Consider the following 27835-nt stretch of genomic DNA (forward strand, 5'->3'; position numbering starts at 1 on the left):
AACCTGATTGAGGGCTGTGGGCTGAAATATTACAAATTGAATGACATTAAAGTCGCCATGAGTAATTTCCTAATTTATTTAATAATATGTAAAACAAATAGAAAACTTTATTTTAATTATGTTAACCAATGCATTTAAAAAATGATAATTAACATATTGAAATAAAAACAAACTATTCCGTTTAGAACTCAATGGAGTTCAATGCTGAACTAGTTATCCTTTTGCATTGATTTGCTCTCACCAAAATCTTGTGCATTGTCCTCTATCCATCGAGTGATAGTAAGTACATTTTTAAAAATCTGAACATTTAAATGAAACATTTAATTTTGGGTTAGCTTTTTTGGTAACTTTGTAAAAACACAAAAAACAAAAGGTTAAGTTAAACTAAAAGTGACAGTCTCTATTAAAGGTGTTCCCCAACCCCTACCCAACATTTTTTCAATGGAATGGTGGGCCAAATCAAAGGTTATCATGGGCCAACTTTGGCATCTCTGCTCTAATAGCTCGTACATGCCGAAACACCTTTAGCTTGTGCTAATCGTCAGCGTGTTTCAAGATGTTTTGTATTGTGTTGTATGTAAGCGTGTGCACAGGCCTTAAGGTTCAAATTTTAAATGACTCCTGTAATAATGTCTGGTCAACTATAATCCCAACTAGGGCTGCACAATATATCGTTTCAGCATTGATATCGCAACATGATCATTCCCAATCGTCACATTGCAAGTGTACGCAATGTCGAGTCTGGATCATAACTGATCATTTTGCATGTGTTTTTTGAGGCTTCTGACTGTATGAGTGTTTTAAAAGCATTCGGGCATAAGAAAATGTACTGTTTGTGCCTTTGACAAAGGAATAACGAATAATTTTATGGAATTGTTTATAAAATGAAGACTATGCAGTAGAAGTTTACACACACTCTAAAAAAAGGAACATAACCATTAAAAAATGTCTGATGGTAAATCATACTAAATGTTTACTATTTTAGGTATGTTAGGATTAATGTTAGGACTTTTTTATTGATTTCTAGACAGTCAAAAGTTGACACAATTCCTTAATTTTTTTTGTTAGCTTTGCTTTTAAACTGTATAACTTTGGTCAAATGTTTTGGGTCTCCTTTCACAAGCTTCTCACAACAGTTTGAAGGAATTTTGGCCCATTCGTCCTGACAGAACTGGCGCAACTGAGTCAGATTTGTTGGCTGTCTTGCTCGCACAAGCTTTTTCAACTCTGCCCACAAATTTTTCTATAGGATTGAGATCAGGGCTTTGTGATGGCCACTTCAAAACATTCACTCTGTTGTCTTTAAAGCACATTTTAACTAATTAGGCAGTATGCTTAGGGTGATGGTCCGTTTGGAAGACCCATTTGTGGCCAAGTTTTAATTTCCTGGCTGATATTTCTACATGCTGTTCTTTCTTCATAATGCCATCCATGCTGTGAAGTAGACCAGTCCCTCCTGCAGCAAAACAGCCCCACAACATGATGCTGCCGCCCCCATACTTCACGTTTGGGATGGTGTTCCTAGGTTTGTAAGCTTTCCCCTTTGTCCTCCAAATGTAAAACTGGTCATTATGACCAAACAGTTCAATCTTAGTTCCACAGGACATGTCTCCAAAGATTAGTCTTTTTCCCAGTGTAATTTAGCAAGTTGTAATCTGGCTTTTTTTGTTGATTCAGGCTCGTTGATTTTCCCATGTTGTCACAAAAGGAAGCCGTGTGTTTGAGCTTTTCCTTTTAACATTGCAATGTGTAATGCAATAATCCCATGCAGCCCTATTCCTGACTCTACAGTGCAGATGCGACTATTGCGGATTCGCACATTGTGATATCGATGCTGTAATTATATATTGCGCAGCTCTAGTATGCACTGTCACAAAATGCATATAATCAGCTTTCAAATGTATCGCTCTGAAATTTGCTGCCTTTTTCTAAATGTTGCATTAAAAACAATAGTAGTAAGTTGTTCTCAATGCCTAATATTGTATTGTGTTCCTAGAACAAGAAAGTCTAGCGTTATTACGACACTACTGAATTTTCGAAAACAGGATCCCTATGAGTGCTCTTGAAGAGAAAGCCAAATCTGGAAGCTGTATCTAGTAGATCACTCCATTAGCATGAATTGGATTTTTCTCTTCTGTAGCTAACAAAAAACCTGCAGCCCACATCCTGTGTTGTTTTGTGTGCAGCTGTTAGAGGAAAATCAGGTTTAGAGTATCGGACTCGGATTACAATGTGAATCTGGAACAAAGAGACAGGCTTGACCCTGATCTCCTTACTCACACATACAAACGCTTCTCAGTGTTTCACCTCCGACTGCTCCTATTTTTGGCCCGTATGCTGGAGCCTCCTGGTGAATGCCTGGCCCTCTCACTTTCATTCAGGCCTCCACTCTGGCAAGTTCAGCTTCACACACACAAACACGTCTGACACTTAACCGTGTTTCCCTTCAGTTGACCTCGCTTTCAACTCTATTGCTTTGCTGAATGTGCAGCCAAATTACAGGCCCGTTTTTAGCTCGGTTACTTTTCATCCTGCTGTCTTCCTCCCTTTCTCACTGTCTATCAGTTACTGGGTTTCCAGCCCAAGTTTTGGGATATTGCATAAAATTACTTATTGAAACTGGTAAGAAAATACCACATAAAACTAATTAGATTTTTGTGCATAAATGAATGTAACTGAGATAGAAGAGCATTTGTCAGATAAATTCTTCATAATAGGGCTAAGTGAAATCTCAAAGCTGCGATCGTCATGCATATCTTATCAGGAAAGCACGGTTGTATGATCAGTAGTAAATCGGCTTGCTATTATAGTCGGTGTTACCAGTATTAAGCCACAAGACTGTCACTTTCCCACCAGTACCTGGATGGTAGACCACATGGGAAAACTAGTTAGCTAGCTGTTGGAAGTGGTGTTAGCAAAGCCAGCAGGAGGCGCTCAACAAATGGTCTGTGTGGGTTTAAGAGAGGTCTGGATGCAATCTGGGCTGCATCCCATGCTTTTTAATAGGCTCACCTAACCCCACCCCTAACCCTACCCCTCGCAGTTATGTCACTCGCTCCATTTGAGTGCATTGTGTCTGACATTGCATTGCTGAGTGATGCAGTCTCAGCTTGCATCATAAAGGCTGCATCCAAATACTATTAGTGGGTCCTAATGCCCCAATAAAGTGAAGGGGACTCTATACTGTCAGTGAGCACCGTCTTTCGGATGAGACGTTAAAGCAAGGTCCTGGCTCTCTGTGGAACTCTCGTAAAAGAGTAAGGGTGTAACCCTGCTGTCCTGGACAAATTCCTTCCATTGTCCTGTACCAATCATCACCTCCCAATCATCCCTATCCACCGAATTGGCTCTATCACTGTCAGTCCACTTTACCAATAGCTGGTGTGTGGTAAGCGCACTGGAGTTGTTGTCCTGTGGCTGCCTTACATCATCCAAGTGGGTGCTGCACACTGGTGGTGGTGTGGAGAGACTCTCACACCACCCCATAATTGTGAAGCAATTTGGATGAATGGCCCTACATGATATATAATATAAATACACATTACATTAAATTACACTGCCACCACCTTCATTTTAAATTTTGTAAAAAAAAAATTGGATGATGAAAATCATTCACAAAATCGTCAATAATTCTAATGTAACAAAGTAATTAACCGGGTATCCACGAGGTCCTAAAAAAGTTTTTAAATGTCTTAAATTGCAAAAATTGTATGCCTTAAATAGTCTTAAATTTACTTTAATATTGTTGTAGGTCGTAAATCATTTTAAACAGGTCTTAATTTTCCAATGCCCATGTAAAGCTACGCAATGACTAACACCATTCCATCTCAAGAATACTTTATTTATTAACTCTATTTACCAGTACGGTTTAATTATCCTCCTTAAAATAGCAATTGTTTTGATTGATTTTTGTTTTTGTTTTAATTACAAAATGACAAAAAAAATCTCTAGCGTTTAGCCTTGTGTAAGTCTAAAATTTCTTTCATAATGGTCATATAAAGTCTTAAATTTGTCTTTGAAGCACAGTCTTACCCCTGACGTTCAAAGCCACGACTTCTGAACCACAAATGCACACCTTAAAGATGACAGTAGACAACCCACTTGATCATTTGCCAGTTAGAAAACTTTATGGTAAAAAACTGTATTTTATCTAGCACTTTTCAGTTGTGTAGCACACAAAATTTGTCATGGTAAAGCAGGCTAGTCGGAGTAGCACTATTTACTGACGTTTTGTTGTTAAACTAATATAAATCTACATTATCAATGCTGTAAAAGGTCCCTTATGAAACAGAAAATAGTCACATCAATCTTTTACCAGAAGATTTCAGTGGCTGAACAACACTTCTGTGCATATAACCCATTCATAGAGCAACACAATCTACATCAGCGCTGTGTGACTAATACTTTTAAAACAGAACATTACCTTGTGCGTGCAAAAGTAACTCCAATAGCAATTCAGGGTATAAAAAAGTTTTTAACGTGGCGAGTGTTCATGCGCAAATGGTGGATCTGCATGAACGGCTGCACAGATGTTCAAATCTACATTTGTTGACGGACAGTTTGGGCTACTCATCAGAATTGTGGGAATTATCAGCCTGACAATTTTTAATTAGATAAACTTTTTTTGTTTTTTTGCCTCACCCAGAATATAAAAATACATATAAACACATTTAGCTCATTTACTTTAATCATTACTATTGGACTGTGAAGAGACTTTTAGCCAGCACAACAACACACGTTTCTAAAGACAATCACCTACTTCATTATAACCACAGCTGTCATCATCACAAAACGATTATCTCAATTTCATTATCACTCAATTCTGCGTAGCTTAAAGGTTATTGCAGACTGAATCAGAAAGTTTCGTCTGTAATTTTTTGCTTGTTAAAAAATAAATTCTACCTCATGTGATGTTAAACGTACTGACACGCTGCCTTCGAAACTTTCGTACGTCTTAAAAGGTTTTGAATTGGGTTCGTTTTTCACATCCGAAAAGGTGTTTTGAGAGGTACTTTGACAATTCAGGGCCTGCATACAAGCGAAAGGCAAAATCCAGAATGGCATCGGAGAAACTAATCAACTTAGTCTCACAACACAAAAGCCCTTTATGATAAGCAAAGTAACATTAAGACAAAAAGACCTTGGAAACCAGGATAGTAGGCACTGATTTCAAAATAAACGTTTTGTTAAGGATTATAAGGTAACGTTACTGAGGTTAACAATAGCTTGTTGGCTCCATTTTGTACCGTTTTGCGAATTCTTACACAACAGATTTAATTAATACGCATCGGACTCTGATGTGCAAGATTTGTGTGTGTGTGTGACAATTTTTTGCATTTGAATACAAAAAAAACAAACGCATATGAAAATTTCTGCCCTTAACAGTGAATTATGACTCTTTTATGTGCTGTAAATGTTGCTTCATCTGAAAACCACTGCTGGAGGTTTACTAGAACCGGCTTTACTGACAAAATGTGCATGAAAATCACTTTCAAATTATCGCCCAGCCTTAAAGCCAAACAAAACTTTTGACTTTGCCTTCATAGATGATATAGTTAGAAAGAAAGGTACTGTGTTTCTTAATCTTGTCCCATTTTACTTTGTCTTTACACAGATGTGAAGAAGGACTGGTCAGATCATGCACTCTGGTGGGAAAAGAAGAAGACCTGGCTGCTAAAGACCCACTGGACGCTCGATAAATATGGCATTCAGGCGGACGCCAGGCTGCTGTTCACGCCGCAGCACAAGCTGTTGCGTCTGCAGCTGCCCAACATGAAGCACATGAGAGTGAAAGTCAACTTCTCCGACCGCGTCTTCAAGGCCGTGTCTGACATCTGCAAAACCTTCAGTGAGTGCTGCCTTTCCTAAAATATCTCTCCATTAGCTTAACTCAATGTTCATGCAGGTTGTGAACAACCATAAGTCATCTTAATTGTGTTATTTTGATGTACATAAGAGCCCATTCGCTGAGCACAGATGTAGGGTTTGCATGGAGAGATGGGACTAAATCAGAATACAGTAGCTACTTTAAAGGCCCATCAAATTTAATAAGAAATACAATTGTTTTGATGCATTTTCAGTTGTCCTGTCTGAGGTCTTGTGCTTTTAAAATATCCAGTAGTCTTTTTTTTGTCCCAACCATAGGAAATAAAGACATTTTTTACAATTTAATACACTATAATTTTGTAGAAATAAACATTTCACAAACATGTCGTGCGACTGACACTGCGTTCACTATCGCTAAAGAACATGCATTTACTGAGAATAAACTAATATTGCAGCTCATGAAAAAAAAAACGTTATTACTATTAAGATGACGTATGCAAATAATAAGTTATATGTCAATAACATCTGTGCAAAATCAGACACCACCGTGAGCACGGCACAGTTATTATTGTGTATTCAGTTCATCTCACTCACGTCAAGCAGTGTGTGCAGGGCCGGTGAGCGCATGCAGAGTTTTGTTTATTTGTTAGTTGTGATTAGAGTTGATTTCAGATGCAATAAATCTGTTAATATAAAACATGTAGTAACTGTGCTTATAGTTTTTGGTATGTGCGACTAAATTTAGGGTGCTTTCACACCTACACTTTTGTTTCGGAACGTATCTCGTTTGCCCAGTTAGCGCAGTTCGTTTGGCATATGTGAACAGGGCAATCGCGCTCTGTTCTACGCCAAAGTAATCGCTCTGAGATCGCTTGAATGAGGTGGTCTCGGCTCGATTGAAACGAACCCTGGAGCGCTTCGATTGCTGTGAGAAAGCGATACGATCCGAGCGTGATTATATCACAGTGTTTTATGGATATGTAATAGGCTTACAGCTATATGAAGAGAAAATTATGAGTATGGCAGGAAGTTTCGCGAGTCTCCGGTTGCCCACAATCCCAGTAATCTCGCGTCTCCCTCCCAGTCCTCAAATAGGCATCGTCGCGCACCCTTCTCACCCCTCCCCACCGCTTCTCTCCTCAGACATGTCGCGCACGCGCACCCCGTCAATCACCACCAAACCACCACCTCTCCTGACAGCTGAGCGGGACACTGCAAAATAAACCCTGACACTGACCAATGTAGGGAGAGTTTACTCGCACGTAAACTTGTTTTAGCTCTTTGTTCCGATTAGAAACTTTGCAGTGTGAAAGCAACCGCTCCAAGAGCAAAGAGCAACAATGTAACAATTGTAATCTCTGTTTCAGAACAACTGAATCGATTCACAGGTGTGAAAGCACCCTTAGTCTGGTGCACCTAAATTTTTTAAGTAAGCACCGGTGGTACCAAGAAAAAAGGTTAATTTCGAGCCCTGTGATGGTTTTGAATCTTGCACCTAACAAATATCCTTATTTACAAAAAAAAAAAAAAAAAAAAAAAAAAACTAAAACTGAAAAAGAAAACTAAACCAAAATGAACCATTTTCAACAAATAAAACTAATAAAAACCTGCCTCTAAAACTAATTAAAGCGAACTGAATTTGAAAAAGTCAAAACAAAATAAAGTCAAAAACCAAAACTATTATAACGTTGGTCAAGACTTTAAAAGTCCTTAAGATCTTAATACATGTTTTAATGGTCACTTGGTTTTTCTCATTCATTAATTCATTTTCTTGTCGGCTTAGTCCCTTTATTAATTGGGGATCGTCACAGCGGAATGAACCGCCAATTTAGCCAGCACATTTTTACGCAGCGGATGCCCTTCCAGCCGCAACCCATCTCTGGGAAACATCCACACACACATTCACACACACACTCATACACTACAGACAATTTAGCCTACCCAATTCACCCGTACCGCATGTCTGTGGGGGAAACCGGAGCACCCGGAGGAAACCCACGCGAATGCAGGGAGAACATCCACACAGAAATGGCTATTGAGACAAGGATTGAACCAGCGACCTTCTTGCTGTGAGGTGACAGCACTACCTACTGCGCCACTGCGACGCCCTTGGTTTTTCTTTTCAATCGATTTGCTATAAATTGCTAATGAATGAATAAATTAATGCATGATCTTATAGACGCTGTAGCTGCTTTGTTGCATCTTTCATCATAAAACCATGAGCTTTGTTTTATAAGACTGTGTCCTGGTAAATGGACTTGGGGATTACATTTTGAAATGAAGCTAATGCAGCATTTGGCTCAAATAATGCATGCTGATGTGGTAATATTTACTACCATGCAATCCTTTATTGTATTATTGCTTGCTTTGGTACGGTTACCTTGATTCTGGACGCTTCAATAAGCCAACGGAACGCATTTTTGCTATTTGACTGGTCATTTTTATTTGATAAACGCACTGAGCTGTTATTATTAGCCTTTCTTAGACTCAGTGTGCCCTTGAACTGCTCCAAATCCTGTTTTATAAACAGCTCTTATCGATGTTGCTGGCTGATGGCGAGTCCATTTATAGAAAACAAGGCCGTATGAGCACTGAGGTTGACGGTACCTGCAGAAATAGACCTTAGACCTAGAAAGTCACATGACCTCTTCTTGCAAATGGATATCAATTGATGGTGTCTCTGTCTCTATGCAAAAATATATTAGTTCATGCAATTTTTTGTTTGAATTGTTTAATTTTATAAGAAATGTATACATTTTTGGTATTTTACATAACGCAGTTGCATTCATATATGATAAAAGCGCGTATGGGGCTGTTCACATCGCATTCATATGTTCGTTATAAATAGGGAGCACTCGGTTTTCCATGCACAACTAGTTGAAAAGATCTCAACTCACTGAACTAGTGACTAGCACTAGACATGCAACTCTAAGCGAGCCGCACACAGGTGAGTGAGCTTGATAAACCACCTGTAGAAAGCACACTCCTTCATATCTCTGGCACACTCTGCACATTTGCACCAGACACTTCCTTACAATCAGTCCATATCTCTAAATAAAAACTTTGTGCATTCATGAAGTGTGCCTCACACAGGTGAGTGGGCTTGACAAACCACTTGTAAAAAAAAAAAAACTCTCTCTAAAAAAAAAACACTCCCCCCCCTCCTCACTCTAGCACTTATATCTCTGAGCGCTAACAGTTCCTTTATATAAAGAGCACTTGTGTGTATTGCCTCTTGTTGAATCGCTGAATGCCTCCTTATCTGTAAGCTGCTTTGGACAAAAGACTGACTTACTAATTAATCGGCTTCACACTTTGTTCGTAATTTATACATTTCAATATTAACGGTTGATTAATTTCCTCAGCGAAGCAGTGGCACAGTAGGTAGTGCTGTTACCTCACAGCAAGAAGGTCGCTGGTTCGATCCTCGGCTCAGTTGCCGCTTCTGTGTGGAGTTTGCATGTTCTCCCTGCGTTCGCGTGGGTTTCCTCCGGGTGGTCCGGTTTCCCCCACAGTCCAAAAACATGTGGTACAGGTGAATTGGGTAGGTTAAATTGTCCGTAGTGTATGTGTGAATGAGTGTTTGGGGATGTTTCCCAGAGATGGGTTGCGGCTGGAAGAGCATCTGCTGCATAAAAACGTGCTGGATAAGTTGGCGGTTCATTCCACTGTGGCAACCCCAGATTAATAAAGGGACTAAGCCGACAAGAAAATGAATGAATGAATAATTTCCTCAGACAACTGCAGCGTACCCAAACACTGTAGTTTTTTTCATTTTCTCCCTTAATAAAACCTGTATCAGAGCTGCAGCAAGGTTTGGTCAATTTGTCATCCTCTGAGGGAACGGTTGATGGCTGCCTAGCAAATTGTAATTGGTGACAGAAGCAACGCCCCTCACACTTTCAATGCGCTTTTAGCTGCAAAATGTGAACTAAGGGTTGCACAAACTATTTGACTGGTCGACTTTATATGTTCCGCCGTGCCGTGATGCATTTTAATTGACGTTGACTAGTCGCGGTGTGCAGATCACGTGGTTTGACCTGAACTACATGTCAGTTTTACACATGAAGGTGGATCGCTAAATAGCTGTCTTTCCATCCAAAAATGCAAATGAAATGTATGCGCATAACTGGAATAGTGCTTAAAAGACGTGCGAATAAAGCAGCGTTTCCATCCAACGAGTCAAAGAGAAAAAAATCGTCACTTCCGGATTAATTTTTCTTATGTCAGCGTCAAAGATTCACTTGAACTTTGAGGGAACTTAAAAGCGTCAAACTGATGCCAGTATGCCTGTTAAGTCGCTTATTGCAAATACAGTAGATGGTAGCCAATCACGTTTATGCTACCCTGGAAAAGTAATGTGATTGGCTGTTGTCCTCTGCGAAGCACAGCTGCTGTGACATATTTTGTGAATTAAATGTAAAGCACGCAGAAATGGCGAAGTGTGCAGCCGTGTGTAAAAAATTTTATAGCATGTGTAAACATCATCCCCGGTAAATATCCATATGCATCGAGGAGATGTCTGATAAACAGGATAAGCCAGTAACCGCGAAAAATGCCCAGTGCATTGGGCAGTGCATTTGCACTGTTGACAGTGCATTTGTTTTGCCCTAAAATGAGTCATTGGTAATGTTGCGTTGTTTTTGCAGAGTGTTAAGAGCTGTCAAACAGCATGTGTATATATTTCCCGCAAATAAATCGCAAATTGTGGCGTGTTGCTAAACGTTTGTATCTTGTGTTTTATTGATGAAATCACCAGCAACTAGTCAACTTGACTTTGATAACATAAGAGTTCACTTTCAAAAAATCCTGGGTCATTCAACCCCTAAAGTGAACCAATGTCTGTGTGTTGAGTAGTGTTGGAAGTTTAGTTCAACTGGGGGCAGCTGCAGACAGACAACACATATCATATGCTGTCTGCTCTCTCTCTCTCTCCCTCTCTCTCTCACTTTCTCTATCTCTCTCTCTCTCTCTCCCCCAGCTGCCAGTCTCTTCTTCATTAGTTTAAATCACTTGGTCATACAAGCGGAGAGAAAAGCAGAAATTATTCATCCTCAGAATGGGATGTGCTTAAAAACGACCTCTTTTAAATTACTTCCAATTACATCCGAACAGAAATGACCGTTGCACGGAGCTCTCATGATTTCAAAGCAGTTCTGAATCAAGAAGTCCAATTTTGCTTGATCTTCTGACTTGTGAGAGGTCGTTGTACTGTAAAAACATCCTGTGGTTTTTCAGAACTTCCTTTTAATTCTAAAAGCAGCTTTTATTGAAACCAAACAGCCAAAGTGGCGTTTTTTTTCTGATTTTTCTCCTCAGTATGATGTAATGGCCACCGCTGCAGAAATGAAAGCTTTAAAATCATTGTCTCTCCTACCCAACTGACCAGTTTGACTCATCTTTGAGTTACAGGTCATTCTGAACTTCTACTGATCAAACCGCAATATCAGAGGTATCAGTCAGATTACCCAAGTCAGAGTTTAGGAAATATAATTAGATTTATTCTGCATGACATCAGAATTCAGATTTATGAGTCAATACATCGTATTCTCTGTAATTTCTCTTCTAATTTGAACAGCATTTAGTTTGATGTAAATCTCAAATCTAGCTCTGAAATAGGGCTGGCCGATCAATTGGAAATTAATCGACATTAAGAATCTGTAATTGATCTAATTGTTCCAGGTTAATTGCTTTCTTTACCGTGTGTGGAGTCATGTGACCCGCTCTGTTAACTACACTTCAGCACGATGCACGGGGCTTGGCGATGTGGCAAAAATGCAATCTCGTTAATTAATTTCCATATTGAACGATAACGATATATATTTTGATAAAAGTTGTTAAAGCTTCCAGATTTAAACGAGTACCCCAAAAATGACTGAAGCTACTAAAATTAGACGGTCCATTAAATGGCATAACATATCTTAGGCAGATAAATTTTCCGTGGCCGAAACTTCGGTACATCTCTTGTTTGACAGTGCGCGCGACGTGTCTGAAGAGCGAGGAGGGATCCGGGGATGAGAAGGGCGCGCAACTTATTTGAGGACCAGGAGGGAGACGTGATTTCCAGGGGATTATCACTTGTTTGCGGGCATTATGAGTCACGCAAATGCATAGAGTCTCCCGGAACTTCTTGGAGACTTAGGATGTCTGAATATCACGTTTAACAACTATAGTGAGACGCAATCCATCCTTGATAAACTGTCCGACGTGTACTTCTCTCTGGAGCACATGACAGTGTGTGACTGTGTGTGTTTGTGGTCACGTGATGTGCGTTTTCAGCGGACAGAGGGCTGTTCTGAAATGCTAGGTAAAACACGGTGTGGAAGTGGATCATATTTGTTCTAAAATGCCATTTTAACACTGCGACATATTCGGGTAAACGGGGTCTAAGTGTGTATTTTCCGTGAGCGGGTTTGCAATGGGGGCGGGGCAGAGGATTGCCGATGTCGTGTTGTCGTCGGTGATGGAAGATGGCATCGTCTATCGGCCCAACCCTACTTCAAAGGTCTTAAAAATGCAATTGAACTGACCTGGAATTAAATGGTTGGAACCTAATAAAATACACGCTCGTGGGGAGTTTTGCTCCACAACTTGTGTCAACTCGTACATTAGCAAATGAAGAACTACATATGCACCAATTGATCAGCCAGAAATTGGCATTGGATGATTTTTCGACGGCCTGACTGGTGTATGGCCAATCATCTGGCCAATTATTATTAATAAGGAATCCTGACTGAAAACACCCGAAATTTCTCAGATCTGCTTCATCCCACCCACAATACTAATGTTAGGCCTACCACAGAGTACTGCTGCATCCCTATTATTATTATTATTATTATTATTATTATTATTTTTTTTTTTGTAGTAGTAGTAGTAATTATTATTAGTAAATTATTATTAGTAATTATTAAGTCAGTTCAAAGACTATCTTGAGTTTTCTTGCTCCTTCTATATACAATAAATGTGTTATGGATGGTAATTTGCCACGTGTGTGTGGTTTTTTATTTTGTAATACCAATCTTTGTGGTATTAAAACAAAATGTAACTCTTGGAAACCTGCAGATAACCTGCTTGCAAAACGTAATCAGTTTTCACCATTGCGTGGGTGTTAGAATTGAAATCACAACCGTTTAATGGATAAGCACGCTGCTCTACCATGTTTAAAATTAACATATCATTTATTTAATGAAAACATTTCAGTGCCTTTCACGTCAGTAGGGTTGTAACGGTATGAATTTTTCACGGTATGATAATCGTCTAAAACAATACCACGGTTTGACGGTTTCGCGGTATACGGTATGTTACAAATGTTACAAAATAATAGAACAGTGAAGCAAATTTGACTTTTTCCAAATAATATATTTTTAGTTACTATAAACAACACCACTTACAATGAACAAATAAAAATAAGAAAATAATAAATAATGTGTCAAAGTCCAAATAAACATGGTGCAAATCCTCAGTAAAAAATAGATATAAATATTTACTATACTATAAATAGTTACATAACGAAACTAGATTCAATATGGAACATCCTTAGGTTTTATGTGCCAGCATGGATATGGTTGTCTGTGGATATGGATTTCGATATGGTTGTCTGCAATGCAGACTGACAAACCGCTGCATCTTCATTTGCGTCTTTTGAAAACAGCAATAGCAGCAGTTCGTCTTTGCTGTGTCACTGTTTTGTCATGTTTCTGTGCTGCTGTGCATGCAAAAGTACTTAGTATGAGAATTATTTCATGCAAAACTTTTTTTTTTTTGCGTTTTATTTAGCCGCGGCGCACAAATGTATGCCTTTCTCTCATTCCGTGTTGTTCAAAAAGCTTGGCCCACAAACAAAAGCGAAACCTATGCTTATTGGTTGTGATATAGCGAGTTTGAACCAATCTGGGCATGGAGGAGGGATAATGCATCAATGTATCATGTCTGATTTGTCCGGAGACACAGTGACGAGCGTTTCTTTGTCAAATCAGCGTTGTCAAATGTTGATGACGTAACCGCACTGATTCCAGAGCCTCTGAAAGTCCGCGAATGTTATGTGATACAGCACTGGAAAGCTGAGATTCTCTTCTTTATGCCAATCTTTGAATTGTATGAATCGGATCAGCGGATCAAAAGTTATTAAACATTTAAGAGCAATACTTATTTTTAGCCGCGGGCGGCTGTCTCGGTCTTTAAGGGTTAAAACCGTTGATATGCAATTGTTCATGGTATGATAATCGTGCACGTTCAAATTGTGGTAAACCGTCATACCGGTATATTGTTACAACCCTACACGTCAGTATGTAATTATGTTAATTTCATTCAACTGTATCTACACTAATGCAATAGAAAAATTGGAAAAGAACCCGGACAGGGCTTTAATTTACTGTCAGAAAGCGGGGAATAAAACATGCAGTGCCAACTGTATAAGATCCTACAGTAATGCTGCAAGACAGTGTGATGATGTTTTTACCATGTTTCACTACTTTTAGAGTTGCTTTAAAATAGCAAATGCAGTTCATGACCCCTTTAAACCCAATGTGAAGTTGACAGTTCTAAGAATTAATAGTTATGAGCAGACTGGACAATTGGAGAACCCAGGAAATTAAAAATGTAGCTGTGGAAAGGTTTTTGTGAATTGTATTTGCCCATATAACGGTTGCCACCACCCATGATGGGAATCTGATCCCAATATCACAGTGGTTTCCGGCCACATTCCTGAAGTGCCCCCAACAGTGCACATCTGCATGACTGTTTAATCAAAAACACCTGACTATCAGCTCATTAGCAGAGACTAAAGGCTGATTTGTACAAGACATATCCGCAAGTTTGTCAGGCTGTGTCAATATGACGCCATTGCGGTGTTGGCGGAAGTTTGTTTTGGGTGCTTGTTTTGACATCATTTCGGCTGGTGAAGCCCACAACTTTCATGTGGGTCTACACCTAAAGATGCATGAATTCTGGCCAAGCTGGATGAATTTGCATGGGACCACACCTTTAGAAATATCCTGATGTAAAGTCCTTTAGGTGTCTTTTGAAGCTTTGAGCAAAACCAATACATATGAAATGTGCACCGGTTGTTCAAGACTTATTTCGTTTTTTTTTTTTTTTTAGTGTGCATCTGTGGATGTGTATATGTAGGGTTGTCATATGTATCAACCTCTGTACAGATCAGTACTGAAATAATTTTTAAAAAAGTCCAATTTCCTCTAACATTTGTGTGCGGACACTGCTGAGTTTCAAAGCCTGTCATTGAGCGAACACATGAGCGATCCACTTCCACTTAGTGAACAGCATAGGGATGATCCGATCAGTCGGCTGGAGATCAGTATCAGCTGATAATCACATTTTATGACTCAATCGGTACTCGCCAATCTGGCCGATCTCATGAACCGATTGCAATTGTTTGTTTACAGGTTTATGAGCAGAGCACATATAAGAACTGTAATCTTTTTACATATCAGAACTGAAAGTTTTGTGTTTTCAACAATATTGCAAGTTCATTAAAACCTGGACGGAAATATTAGAGAAATAAAAATAAATAAATAAATAAAAATTTTAGCTCAAGTTTTTAATAATATAACTTATTGTAATAAACAGTAGATTATAGATCTATTTCCTTGTAGTAAAGAAGTAATGGATTTAAAGGTGAGCATTTTAACTCCTTATGCATCAGATGTGCTCTCCAACTTCATTGAGACATGTTGGATTCTTCTTCCATCATTTGCGATGTTTCAAAATTGCTTTGTTAGTCATTTTTCTAACTAGTTTTGTATCTGTTTTATCTATTATGTTCTGTAAAGCTGCTTCTGTCCATGACATGTCCACACTAAATGGTTACAAGAGATGTGTTTATATAAACATCTTTAATTTATTCTCTTAGGTAAGGAGAGATCTACATTTAAGTGTCATGCTTAGACTAAAAATATGCTTAATGCATTATAAAGCTTGAAGCATTAAAATCGGTACTCCGTATCGGCCTGTCACCATGACAAGGAATCGGTACTCTGTATTGGTTGCAAAAAATCCAGACGGAGCATCTCTAGAACAGCAGTGAATGGCTAATCACAGTCATTTCTGTGGAGTATGTCAACACAATGGGCAATCAGCGGCGTTGTGCACAAATGTTAGCAGGAAATGGACGCTTTAAACTTTCTTTACCGATTGCTGATACTTTTCACAGTTTGGATATATAAAATATGGATATATAAAAAAGACTAGGGCTGTGCAATTAATCGAAAATCCAACTTTGGTTTTGGCTTCTAACGATTATGAAAAAACATTAATCGAGATAAACGATTATTCCATTATTTTCCGCCCCCTTTCCAGTTGTAAACATTTGTTGCTCTTAAAAGTGCGAACTAAACCGCATGCTCCCGTGTGTGTGTGTGTGTGTGTGTGTGTGTGTGTGTGTGTGTGTGTGTGTGTGTGTCAAAAGCATGCGGTCAGCATTCGGTCTCATTCGCACACTGTAACGAGCAGAGCATCTGAAGTCATGAGCGCTTTAACGGTCAAATAGGTGTCAAAACGCGGTGTTTAGTGATTATTCATATTAACCCTCATTTGTGTAATAAACAAACGAGTTGAGAATCAAAAGAAACTTGAAAGAGAAACCATTAAAGTGTTTCCATTAATATTAATCAAATAACAAAAGGAGAAAATCCCTCACTGCTCTTGACTGAAGGACTTTTGTAGCTGAAGTGTTTTTCATACAGTGAAGATGCTTAAAGCACAGTTTGTTTCATATTTTTATTTCTTTTATCCTTACTATGATGACAGCATATAATATTAGACTAGATATTCTTCAAAATACAAGCATTCAAATTCAAAGTGCGATTCAAAGGCTTTATTAGGGTAATTGGGCAAGTCATTGTATAACAGTAGTTTCTTCTGCAGACAATCAAAAATACATATTGCCTAAAGGGGCTAATAATATTGACCTTAAAATGGCTTTCACAATCTTTAAATCTGCTTTTATTCTAGACCAAATAAAACAAATAAGACTTTCTCCAGAAGAAAAAATATTATAGGAAATACTGTTAAAACTTCTTGCTCTGTTAGACGTCATTTGGGAAATATTTATTTTTAAAAAATTATGATTTTTCCCAAAATCGAGCAGCCCTAAAAAAGACGTAATTTTATTCATTTGAAAATGTACAATACAGAGGGCACCCATGGCAAAACATTTGTTTTTGGATCTGACGTCGTTCCTGCAGCACTCAGCAATAAATGGGTATGACATCATTTCACACCAATCAGGGCTGTTTCAAAGTTGACAGCAATCAGTTTGTCAAGCCAAACCTGTGAGTGGGTGTGGCTCAGAGGCTCTGTAAGTAATGCTAACATGAGTAATGTTTATTCAGCAATAATGCTTCAGTACTGATAGCAGAACCGTTAACGTCAGAGCTTATCGATACTTCTTTCGGTCTTTTATAATTTAGCACTAATATTGATAAAGTACTGAGTTTTGATACCCATTCCTAATCAATATTCAGCATTGACTTCTCTGTGGTCTTTGTGCTGGTATCAATAGTTCTGTGTGTCTGCAGGTATTTTTTCCTCATGAAATGAATTGTGCTGAGTTTACTATTAATGATAATAATAATAATAATAATAATTATTATTATTAATAATAATAATATAACCTTTATTTTACCAGGAAAGACACATTGAGATTAAAAATCTCTTTTACCAGAGCGTCCTGGCCAAGATTAGGCAGTATACATGTCACATGGGTCTAACAGACAACAAACAAAAAACATTTAACGGTTATCAAGAATCCTAAATTGACAAACAAACTATTCAAAACATCTACAAGCATGTGTTTCAATTTCTAAATCCTTCATACTCATATTTGTGAGCGAACAGACTGCGTTTCTGCAAAGCATTTATGACTAACGCAAGAACTGCTGGTGACGAAACGAGAAATGTGCGTTTTTTTTTTCTCACTGCGAGCGTCCACGTAGAGTTATGGCTGTTTGATTTGGGAGCGTTTGCTGAAGGATCTTCTGTTTGTTGACTGGAATTTGAGAGGAGGCGCTCGCTCGCTCACTCCCAGCGCTGACCCGCTGCAGTTCGCTCGCATATGGCTGTAAAAGGGCAGACGCGGGGAGAGAGAGAACTGCCATCTGGTAGTTCTTAAAACCTCTGGAATGCTTTTGCTTTAGTAACACAACTAAACAAGCCATTCCTGCCAAGCCATGAAGTCCCTCCCCATTACACACACACACACTCACTTCCTTCAGGACTGTGGAAAATCCAGAGAAAGGGAGCCGTCCTGCCATGATGTTGTAGGGAATTGAAGAATTTCAGAAATTTGATGTCGAAACGCTCAAAAAAAGCCAAATTCAGCAGAACTTTGAGTTGAAATTTGTAATAATTATGTTTTTTTTATTTTTATTTGATGGCCTGATTTAGACAACATTAGTCATAGTTTAGAGCTGTATGCTGTAAATGCAGATTGAACTGGAGGGTCCAGACATAAGAATACCATTCATTTATTCATTTTCCTTCAGCTTAGTCCCTTATTTATCAGGGGTCGCCACTATTTCGGCATATGTTTTATGCAAAGGATGCCCTTCCAGCCACAACCCAGTACTGGGAAACATCCATACACACTAATTCACACACATCCTGCTGTTTGTGGATGAGGAGGCGGAGAGAACGTGCTGTTTAGTTTCATCTCAAGGTATTTAAATAAAACTACGACAGAACTGCTCATCACGCTCAACAAGCTAAACTAAGGGTGCTTTCACACCTAAACTTTTGTTTCAGAACGTGTCTCGTTTGCCCAGTTAGCGCGGTTCGTTTGGCATATGTGAACAGGGCAATTGCGATCTGTTCCACACCAAAGTAATCGCTCCGAGATCGCTTGAATGAGGTGGTCTCGGCTCGATTGAAACGAACCCTGGAGCGGTTCGATTGCAGTGAGAAAGCGATCCGATCCGAGCGCGGTTATATCACAGTGTTTTATGGATATGTAATAGGCTTACGGCTATATGAAGAGAGAATTATGAGTAGGGCGGGAAGTTTCGCGAGTCTCTGGATGCCCGCAAACGAGTGATGATCTCCCGGTAATCTCGCGTCTCCCTCCCGGTCCTCAAATAGGCATCGTCGTGCACCCTTCTCACCCCTCCCCACCGCATCTCTCCTCAGACACGTCGTGCAAGCGCACCCTGTCAATCACCATCAAACCACCACCTCTCCTGACAGCTGAGCGGGACGCTGCAAAATAAACCCTGACACTCTGACCAATGTGAGGAGAGTTTACTCGCACGTGACTTGTTTTAGCTCTTTTGGTCCAATTAGAAACTTTGCAGTGTGAAAGCGAACCGCTCCAAGAGCAAAGAGCAACAATGTAACAATTGTAATCTCTGTTTCAGAACAACTAAATCGATTCACAGGTGTGAAAGCACCCTAAAATGCACGACTCTTGTTGGTTGCACTTGCGGGATGCACAATGAACCCAACACGCCATTCTTTAAACCCGAAATTCGTATGTGAACCAACCACAGATGCTTTATCATGTTGGTCGCGACACTCTGCTTTGTGACTAAATAGTTTATGACAATTATTACACATCTTTCTTCACCACATGTAGCCACTCTTTTGAGCTCATCTTGCGGTCCATTTCTAAACAAATGTTTAGATTATTATTGAAGGTGCTCTTTCGGGGCGAAGTACTTGTCTGTATGCAGAAAATCGTGCAGTGCTATTCATCCTGAGTTGCAAGTGATTTTGGACAACGTGTCTGCTAAATCAGTGGTCCCCAACCTTTTTATCATCGCGGACCGGTCAACGGTTGTCAATTTTACAACGGACCGGTGTGGGCCGGGGAGGGGGGGGTCTACACATGAACACAGCTGCTGCGCTCGTGCATCTATGTTAATCATGAACAACTCAGTGCGCATGCGCTAGTTGCACTATCGCGGTTTGATTATGTTTTAATCAAGGTTTATATGCATCAAATACATAACATCTGCGCCAAACATCTCAACTGACGAACATATTAACAATAATACAACCGTATAGAAGAATTAAATATATGCATTGGCATGTTACAGCCCTAATGAGTATGATTATGTGAAACTCCATATAGATGCATATTGCAATGATTTCGGGTACTTACTTAGCGATGCACGCACACATATATGCACAATCCTTAAATGCTCTGCTGATTTGGACTCTATAATACCTGTTTTATAACTTTAAACTATCAACAACCACCACTGAGCGATATTCTAGCGATCGTTCTTCCCGCTCAGTGGTGGATTTTGGCATAGTCCATTTCATGTGAGATGACGGGGGTGAGTGGAAGAAACCAAGTCGTGGGGGGAATATTTTCTACAGAAATAATTTATGATTTCTTATGTGGCCCGGTACCAATTGTTCCACGGACCGGTACTGTATACCGACTGAATCGGACCGGTACCGTATACCGACTGAATGTAAATGTAACCCCCTGTCAAATCACTTGAGTATACAGTGAACTAGCTGACTCTCACATTTCTCTACACTGGATGGATGATATGATGGGGGAATTATTGGCAATGAAGTCACTCATGATTGCATTCATTCTACAGTAGTGTCTAGGTTTTGTCATGGCTCTCACAAGTTAGTACATCTGGCTGTCTTAGTACACTTAGTATGTCGGGCTGTCTCCTTTCGAAGCTTGTTGTGATTAGGTGAGGATTATTGATGTATAATTGTAAGGAATCTTTCTTCCGCAGACATCCGGCATCCTGAGGAGCTCTCCTTACTGCGCAAGCCCCGCGACCCCAAGAAGAAGAAGAAAAAGCTGGAGGATGCAGAGGAGGAGACGCTGGAGCTGGAAGGACCACTGCTCACTCCTGGATCAGGTGTGTCTCATGTCTTTGCTATTGGTGTAATCTCTCTGTCTCGGCAGACATGATGTGGCCTATCAACTCCACTGTAGGACATTTTGTTCCAAAAGTCAATAAGTCAGCGTTATAGCCAACATGGGACGTAATAAATCACTGGGTTTCAGTCCAAATGTTGTATCTGGCATCTTGTTTATTCTGATAAAGCTGTTTCAGAAGTAGTCAGACTATTATGCCTCTCTATTTTCAGAGAAGTCAGCTTTCGTATGCAGAAAGCGTTTGATACGATGTTGTTTTCTATTAAATTTGTTCTCTTTTTTTTTCTTAATTTTCTTTTTTGTTTGTTATTTTTTGTGGTTAATTTCAATGTTTAACTTAAAGAGCCCCTATTATGCATTATTAAAGGTCATATTTTGGTTTTGGGGGTCTCCAACAACAGGCTGATCTGCATGCGAGGTCAAAAAACGCTTTTATTGTCTTATAATATGCATTTTTTTTAACGTAATAATCCCAATGACTTTCATACGATTCGTTAAGGGATTGATTTGTTTCCAAACCCCTCCTTTGTGTGAGTCTAATCTGCTGTGATTGGTCCGTTGACCCAGTCTGCTGTGATTGGTCGACTGGGTTCAGTGCGAGACCAAGAGAAATCACAGTATGTGAGAGCCCAATGCAGGAGTGCAATACAGCAATGCAGTCAAACACCAGCATATTACTTTACTCTTAAACCTAACCCCAAGTAAAAACAACGACACACATTAAGTATTAACCCACACAGTGGCAAAAGCTGAACTATTTTCAAAATTGATCGTGCCGCACAAAGACAAACGGCAGAGTATCACAAACGCATTTGAATCAGTAAAGGAAGAAGCACCTGTAACGTTTTCAACGTGGTTTTGGACGCAATATGTGAACAGTCCCATCTGCAATGTGGAATTGGGATTATAGTAAGTTAATAGCAGTGTTATTGCACGTTTTACATTACATTTGATTATTCAATAATATAGGGGTGGGACAAAATATGGAGATGCTGATTTATTGTGATAATTCTGCCTCCAAGATATATTATCGATTTATCCAAGAATCGTGATTTATTTAAAGGTACAAAAGATCTGAATTAATTCATCAGCCTTGCACTGCTACTGTTTTCTGCTGTAAATGAAGTGGCACTTCTCGTAAAGGTGGATCGAAAACACATGAGTAATATATATATATACACACACACACACACACACATACATACACACATACATACATATATATATATATATATATATATATATATATATATATATATATATATATATATATAATATATCAGAGGTCGCGTTAGACTTTGTCATTGTCAGTCATTTTGACGGAGAGGGTTGTAAAAATTCCGTCATAACCTATTATTGACCGTCAATTAATTTGCATATTTTCTAATCGTTTCAAAATGGCAGATCACCTTCAGATTTTTACGTCACTGCAAAAAAACATCTGTCAATGACGGAAAATATTCAGTTAACGCAACCTCTGATATATATATATATATATATATATATATATATATATATATATATATATATATATATATATATACCTATACTAATAATAATAATATGTAAATAATTATATATAAATACATCTTATAATGTTTTTATGCATTTTTCCCTTCATTTACAAATATTTTTCTAAACTACCATTGTCATCATTATCATTGTCCGAAGCAAAAATATTTGAATAATATCGTGTCATATTACTGCACCGGATTATCTGACGACTTATTACACTTATTTCGTCTTAATTAATTATGCTTGCCATTTGTTTGATTCACTCCACAACAAGATTTTTCCAGTCAATCTATATTTATGATTTAATTCTAAATACAGCTGTTTAATTCAATCTGCTGAAATTGTATTATCAATATCATGCCTTATTTTACCAATATCATGCAGCCCTAGGCCAACTTAACCCAATAGATTTCATTAGAGTTTGATATAAGCATAACACTCTCTCTTCTCTAAACCACACAACTCAACATCGATCACATTGATTATAGTTACACACTGCAGCGCTTGAGATGTGGGCTCAGTCCAAAATCCCAAATCCAGGATTAAGCAATAGAAAGTGATCGTTGACTCGTGTCACACTGCAGCGCTTGTTTGCAGCGTTGACTGTGTTTGATGGTTTGAAGCCCACGAAGGCTTCCATGTGTGGTTGAAGAGCAAGAAAACAAAGGGTTGTTATGTTGAAACAGTGCTGAAATGAGAACTGTGTGGGTCAAGAGCAGCGTATCATTTGAAGGCCTGCTGCTCTGGCTGTAACGTCGGCGCTCGAATGGTTTAGATTCCGCACATATTTGGTCACGCTGCCATTTTGAAACAGAGCATTGAGCTACATCTCCAGAAACCCCACACATGATGCGCTAAAATCCATTTAGGATGCACAGAGGACGGGCTCCGTCTCCATCAATAGGCTCTATTGTCCCGGACTTCATGTGAGACGCAAACTCGCAAAGCTAGTGTAGCATGACTGTGTCTGGGATCTGTTCGCCACTTGTTCCTTCATTACTGCCATTTAACCTCAAGATGACCCTCATTAAAGTCGTGCAGGAGCCCTGATGTTTAAAGACGCTGCTTTTGCTGCACAAAGGCTCTTTTAAGGGGCTAATCACACCAAACATGCTTCTGAAAACAAGAGGATAAACAAACGACAAAATAAAAGGCGCAGAGCACGTATTTTTTTATATTGCTATAAAAATAAGACTAAACCAGCTGTGTATTGTGCGCGAGTGTAGCTGTTGACATTGCTATAATTGTAATATGTAATAATATTATGAAATTCAAGATTTGTTGAAGGTGCAGTATGTAAGTTGGTCTAGGTATTGCACTCATGGTTAAAAAAAACACATGCAGGTTGCCAGATTAACGACATTAACAGGAGTATGCCTGACTATTGAGCCTGAAGCCTAAATACATTACAGATATGCTCACTGAATACAAACCCAATAGATCACTCAGATCATTAGGATCATATAAACTAGAAGTTCCAAGAGTTCAGACAAAGCAGGGTGAATCAGCTTTTAGCCACTACGCCCCTCGCTGCTGGAATCAGCTTCCAGAAATGATCAGATGTGCTCCAACATTAGGCATGTTCAAATCAAGACTGAAAACACATCTGTTTAGCTGAGCCTTTACTGAATGAGCACATGTTTTTCTCTTCTTCTTCATTCTTTTATATCACATTTTACCTGTTTTTATGTTTTTTTACGCATTTTTATTATTTGTTTTTATTTGACTTGTTTCTTTTATTCTTGTTTATGTAAAGCACTTTGAATTGCCACTGTGTATAAAATGTGCTATATAAATAAACTCGCCTTGCCTTACTGTCCACCGAAGGTGCTTTGAGATCCACCCTGACTGATTGAATGAAATACGCAGTTTTCCATGACAGCAACATGGGGTGCTGAAATAAAAATTGGCTAAATTGGCAGTGGGCGGGTTAAATGACCAAAACATAGACAGCCGTTCTGGCCCGTTACGCACATTTTCAAAGCAGAATATCTTCAGCATTGTTTTTCAGATAAACAAGAATGTTTACTGAGCATGTATCTGCGAACACATTATGGTGTTTTGATGCTTTAGAAGAGTCAAAAACTTGCATACAGCACCTTTAAGTCATACAGGTCCAGAAAACTCGAAACTAGCGCTGCACGATATTGGAAAAATCTGACATTACGATATTTTGTTTTGCTGCGATTTATATTGAGACATAACTACAATTTGACCTGATTTTACAAAATAATTAAAATAAAATGGTCATCATCACTGTATAAATCGTTTTTAAAATAATATTGGAACATATCCTTATCTTTCAATCTTAAATCGGCAATATAATCCTCCGATGTGACTATTGCGGCTACACACATTGCCATATCAATGCTCAAATGAGATATTGTTCAACAGTGACCTCTAGTCTCTCCTATCTTGAAAAGTCTTCATAGTGATCTTGACGACGCCAACACTGCTGTCACCTCAGCAGAAACCCTGCCTCTGCTTTCATTAGATTAGAGAATGAAAAAGACACAACTGGCATTGCTTGCTTTTTTTCTTTTTTTTTTGTCGCTCAGAGATGACTTTTTTCAATTGTAGGTTCACAGAGTGCAAAGGCAAAAACACGAGGTGCAGCAGGCAGTTAAGACATGAGGCACGCAAAACACTCACGGCCATTATTAAACCATTCAGAAATGGTGCCTCTCAACAGAAAAAGCTTGTTCAGTGTGATCGGGGCCTTAGAAAGCAAAAAACGGAGCTGCCATGAGCTATTTGGAACCAAAACGGGGAAATGAGCCGAAGACCTGCTTCTTGATCCCTTCTCAGAGGGACTTCAGTAAGATTCTTTGAGATAAAAATCAGTTTAATGGAAGCATGAGCAGGACAGCAGCTCCACCCAGAAGTATTGTTGTTGTTCCTTTCCCTTCCTCTGCTGATCTTCAAACGACTCCCTCTGCTCTCTCTGTGTGTGCTCAGGATGAACTACTACTGGGCTACTGTTGCTCACTTTCACACACTTTGGCAGAATGTTTAGCTAGTTTCAAGAAAATGAGTTTGTTGCAAAATGAACATCATTAGCATTCCATCATAAGGAAATCATGATGCAATTAATTTTTAAGACTGATTTAAACTTTTGTCTAGCGCCGCGACCTCTGCTGACTGTGTGTGCAGCTCATGAAACAGACGAGGCTTTTATACTTGCCGCATTCGCCATTGTGATATTCTTTAAAATGACTGGGGGCGGTCAAAAGAAACCCACCGTAAAGTCAGATGGATGAGCGGAGAGCAAGGAAGTTTCCAAGACTATGTTGTATCATTATTATCATTCAAGATTTATTTAGATTTTTAAACTATTTTTATAAATTATTTACGATTTTTATAACCACTCAAGATTTTTTTTAATCAAACTTTGATGCTTCTCTTGCTTTCGTTCATATCTCGGAAAAGTGCTACCTATCAAAGTGTATTGAAATATGAATGGCAAGAGAAGATGGGTTACTCTACAAATATTATTTTATTATGTCATGAATAAAAGCAACAACAAAAAAATACTCTCACTGAAAAAACAGATGTTTTTAATAGATTTAGCCCGCTCCACAATTCACACATTACTGTCTGGCTAGTTAAACATTCTGTCTGGCTAGGTCCAACATTCCTGACCATTACCACCAATAAAGCCTTGAAAAACTGGCCATCAGTATATTGTAAACCGAGAGGTTCAAATATTCTTTTCCAGTTATCAAATAAATAATTTGTGACTTAATTTTAGTTTTGTAACTATTAAATTGATTTAAATTCAAAGTTGTAACGTATACATCAGTGTAAAACCTGTGAATAGTGGAAAAACATTTTCTGTAATTGTTTATTAAAACCACTGGGTCTCCACTTTTTCTCCAGTTTTAACAAACTTATTTCCGACTGCTGTTTTAATTTCTAGTCAAGTATTATTGTCCATCTGGTTATCCCTATAATCACACATGGACGATCGTAAAGATCTCTGTACAGTCGTACTGTTTCAGTTTCAGGCAAAATCTTTTCGCTCAAGTTAAAAAACAAAAAAGTGCAGTCCTCCAGCCGAAATCATGTCGCCCACACCCAAACGAACCTCCGCAAACACCATGATGACGTCACATTCGCCGCATGCACTCAATCGAACTAGCGAACGCATCAAGTATAAACCAGGCTTTATATTATTTTATATATATATATATATATATATATATATATATATATATATATATTGTGTATTATATAGGAAACATTTTTTTTTTGTGTTTTTGTATTACGGATCACCAATAATAACTTGTAATATTATTATTAGTATTATTATAAATATTATTATTATATATTATTATTTTGGGCGACACTGTGGCTCAGTGGTTAGCCCTGTGGCCTCAAAGCAAGAAGGTCGCTGGTTCGAGTCCTGGCTGAGTCAGTTGGCATTTCTGTGTGGAGTTTGCATGTTCTCCCTTGTTGGCGTGGGTTTCCTCCGGGTCCTTCAGTTCCCCCCACAGTCCAAAGACATGCATTATATTGGAATTGGGGAACATCCACTGCTTAAAACATATGCTGGAATAGTTGGCAGTTTTTTCCGCTGTGGCGACCTCTAAAATAGAGACCAAGCTGAAGGAAAAAATGAACGAATTTTATTATTTATTATTATTTAAATTAAGATTAATTAATTGGTAATATTGTAATTTGTCTTTTTTGTAATTTAAAATAGAAAATAAAGCTTCTCATGCAGTTTATTTCACTGTAAGGTGAATGAACAACTTTTATTTTAAATGTTAACCGCCTCTTCACTGATGCTGGAATGAATAAAGTGTATTAAAATGTGCAACATGAGATTATATTTACTAAGGATGTGCTTAAACATCATACATCTTTTTGTCTTGTCAAAAGAACTTTTTCCACTTTTTTTCAAACATTTTAGTTTGTTTGCTTCTTGTTCTTATCAACACAGGCTCATTGGAAATACGTGCCTCAGCGTACATTTTTGCTGAATGTTAATGTTAAACGCTAAATGTTTTTAGATGACGAATCAGCTAAATGGCACTGTCTACATTTTTTAAAATCTGAAATGCCTTACTCGCAGAACTCCTGTTTCTGACAACCTTCTTGTACACAACCAGGAGAAGGTGGTGCTTGTCGTTCAGATCAGCTAGCTACCTAAACCCAACCAATAGTGTTTTCAGCAGCAGACGTAAGAGAAAAGTGCACTGCAACCACATAGTTTACCTTGATTTTACATTGATATAATCTCTTTTGTGGGAGTGTGCTTCACCAGACTTGAACGTAAGTACAAGCCCAACACCGTACAAAGTGAGCTACGAGCAAACTGACCTCACCAGAAACATTCACCATATGCAGATAGATAGGTGACGTAAACATATTCAATTATAAACCACAGACAGCGTTAAATTGTTTTGTGGCATTTATTTGAACAAAATAATACTTTGTTTGTCGTAATATGTCCCTGTAAATATTATTAGTGTGAAAAGGAACAAAAGTTGCTGGCTTCATGCTGCCCCCTAGTGTTCATTTCACCTACAAACTGCACTCAAACATATGCTGTATATTTATTACAGAGGACTGAAGCATGCATTCTCAATGAGCCTGTGTTGATTCGTTGTGAAACTCTGTTTACCT

At 38.6% G+C, this 27835-nt stretch overlaps 2 protein-coding genes across 8 annotated transcripts in view; both read left to right on the forward strand.

Annotated features, from left to right (window-relative positions):
- The window catches only part of zc2hc1c (zinc finger, C2HC-type containing 1C), an 835825-nt gene that overhangs the window by 487860 nt on the left and 320130 nt on the right, over positions 1–27835 (forward strand). The gene's annotated exons all lie outside the window — the stretch shown is intronic.
- Positions 1–27835, forward strand: part of fermt2 (FERM domain containing kindlin 2) — a 95530-nt gene that overhangs the window by 31648 nt on the left and 36047 nt on the right. For all 7 annotated transcript variants that reach the window (XR_015512566.1, XR_015512567.1, XR_015512568.1 and 4 more), the window contains 2 exon segments: positions 5615–5848; positions 20541–20669. Coding sequence is in view for 4 of the 7 variants with exons in the window: in XM_087289038.1 (XP_087145164.1) it covers positions 5615–5848; positions 20541–20669 (363 nt within the window). In the remaining 3 variants the exon portion in view is untranslated.

This window comes from Danio rerio, chromosome 17 (genome assembly GCF_052040795.2).
Source record: "Danio rerio strain M-AB ecotype USA chromosome 17, GRCz13ab, whole genome shotgun sequence".
Classification (NCBI taxonomy): domain Eukaryota; kingdom Metazoa; phylum Chordata; class Actinopteri; order Cypriniformes; family Danionidae; genus Danio; species Danio rerio.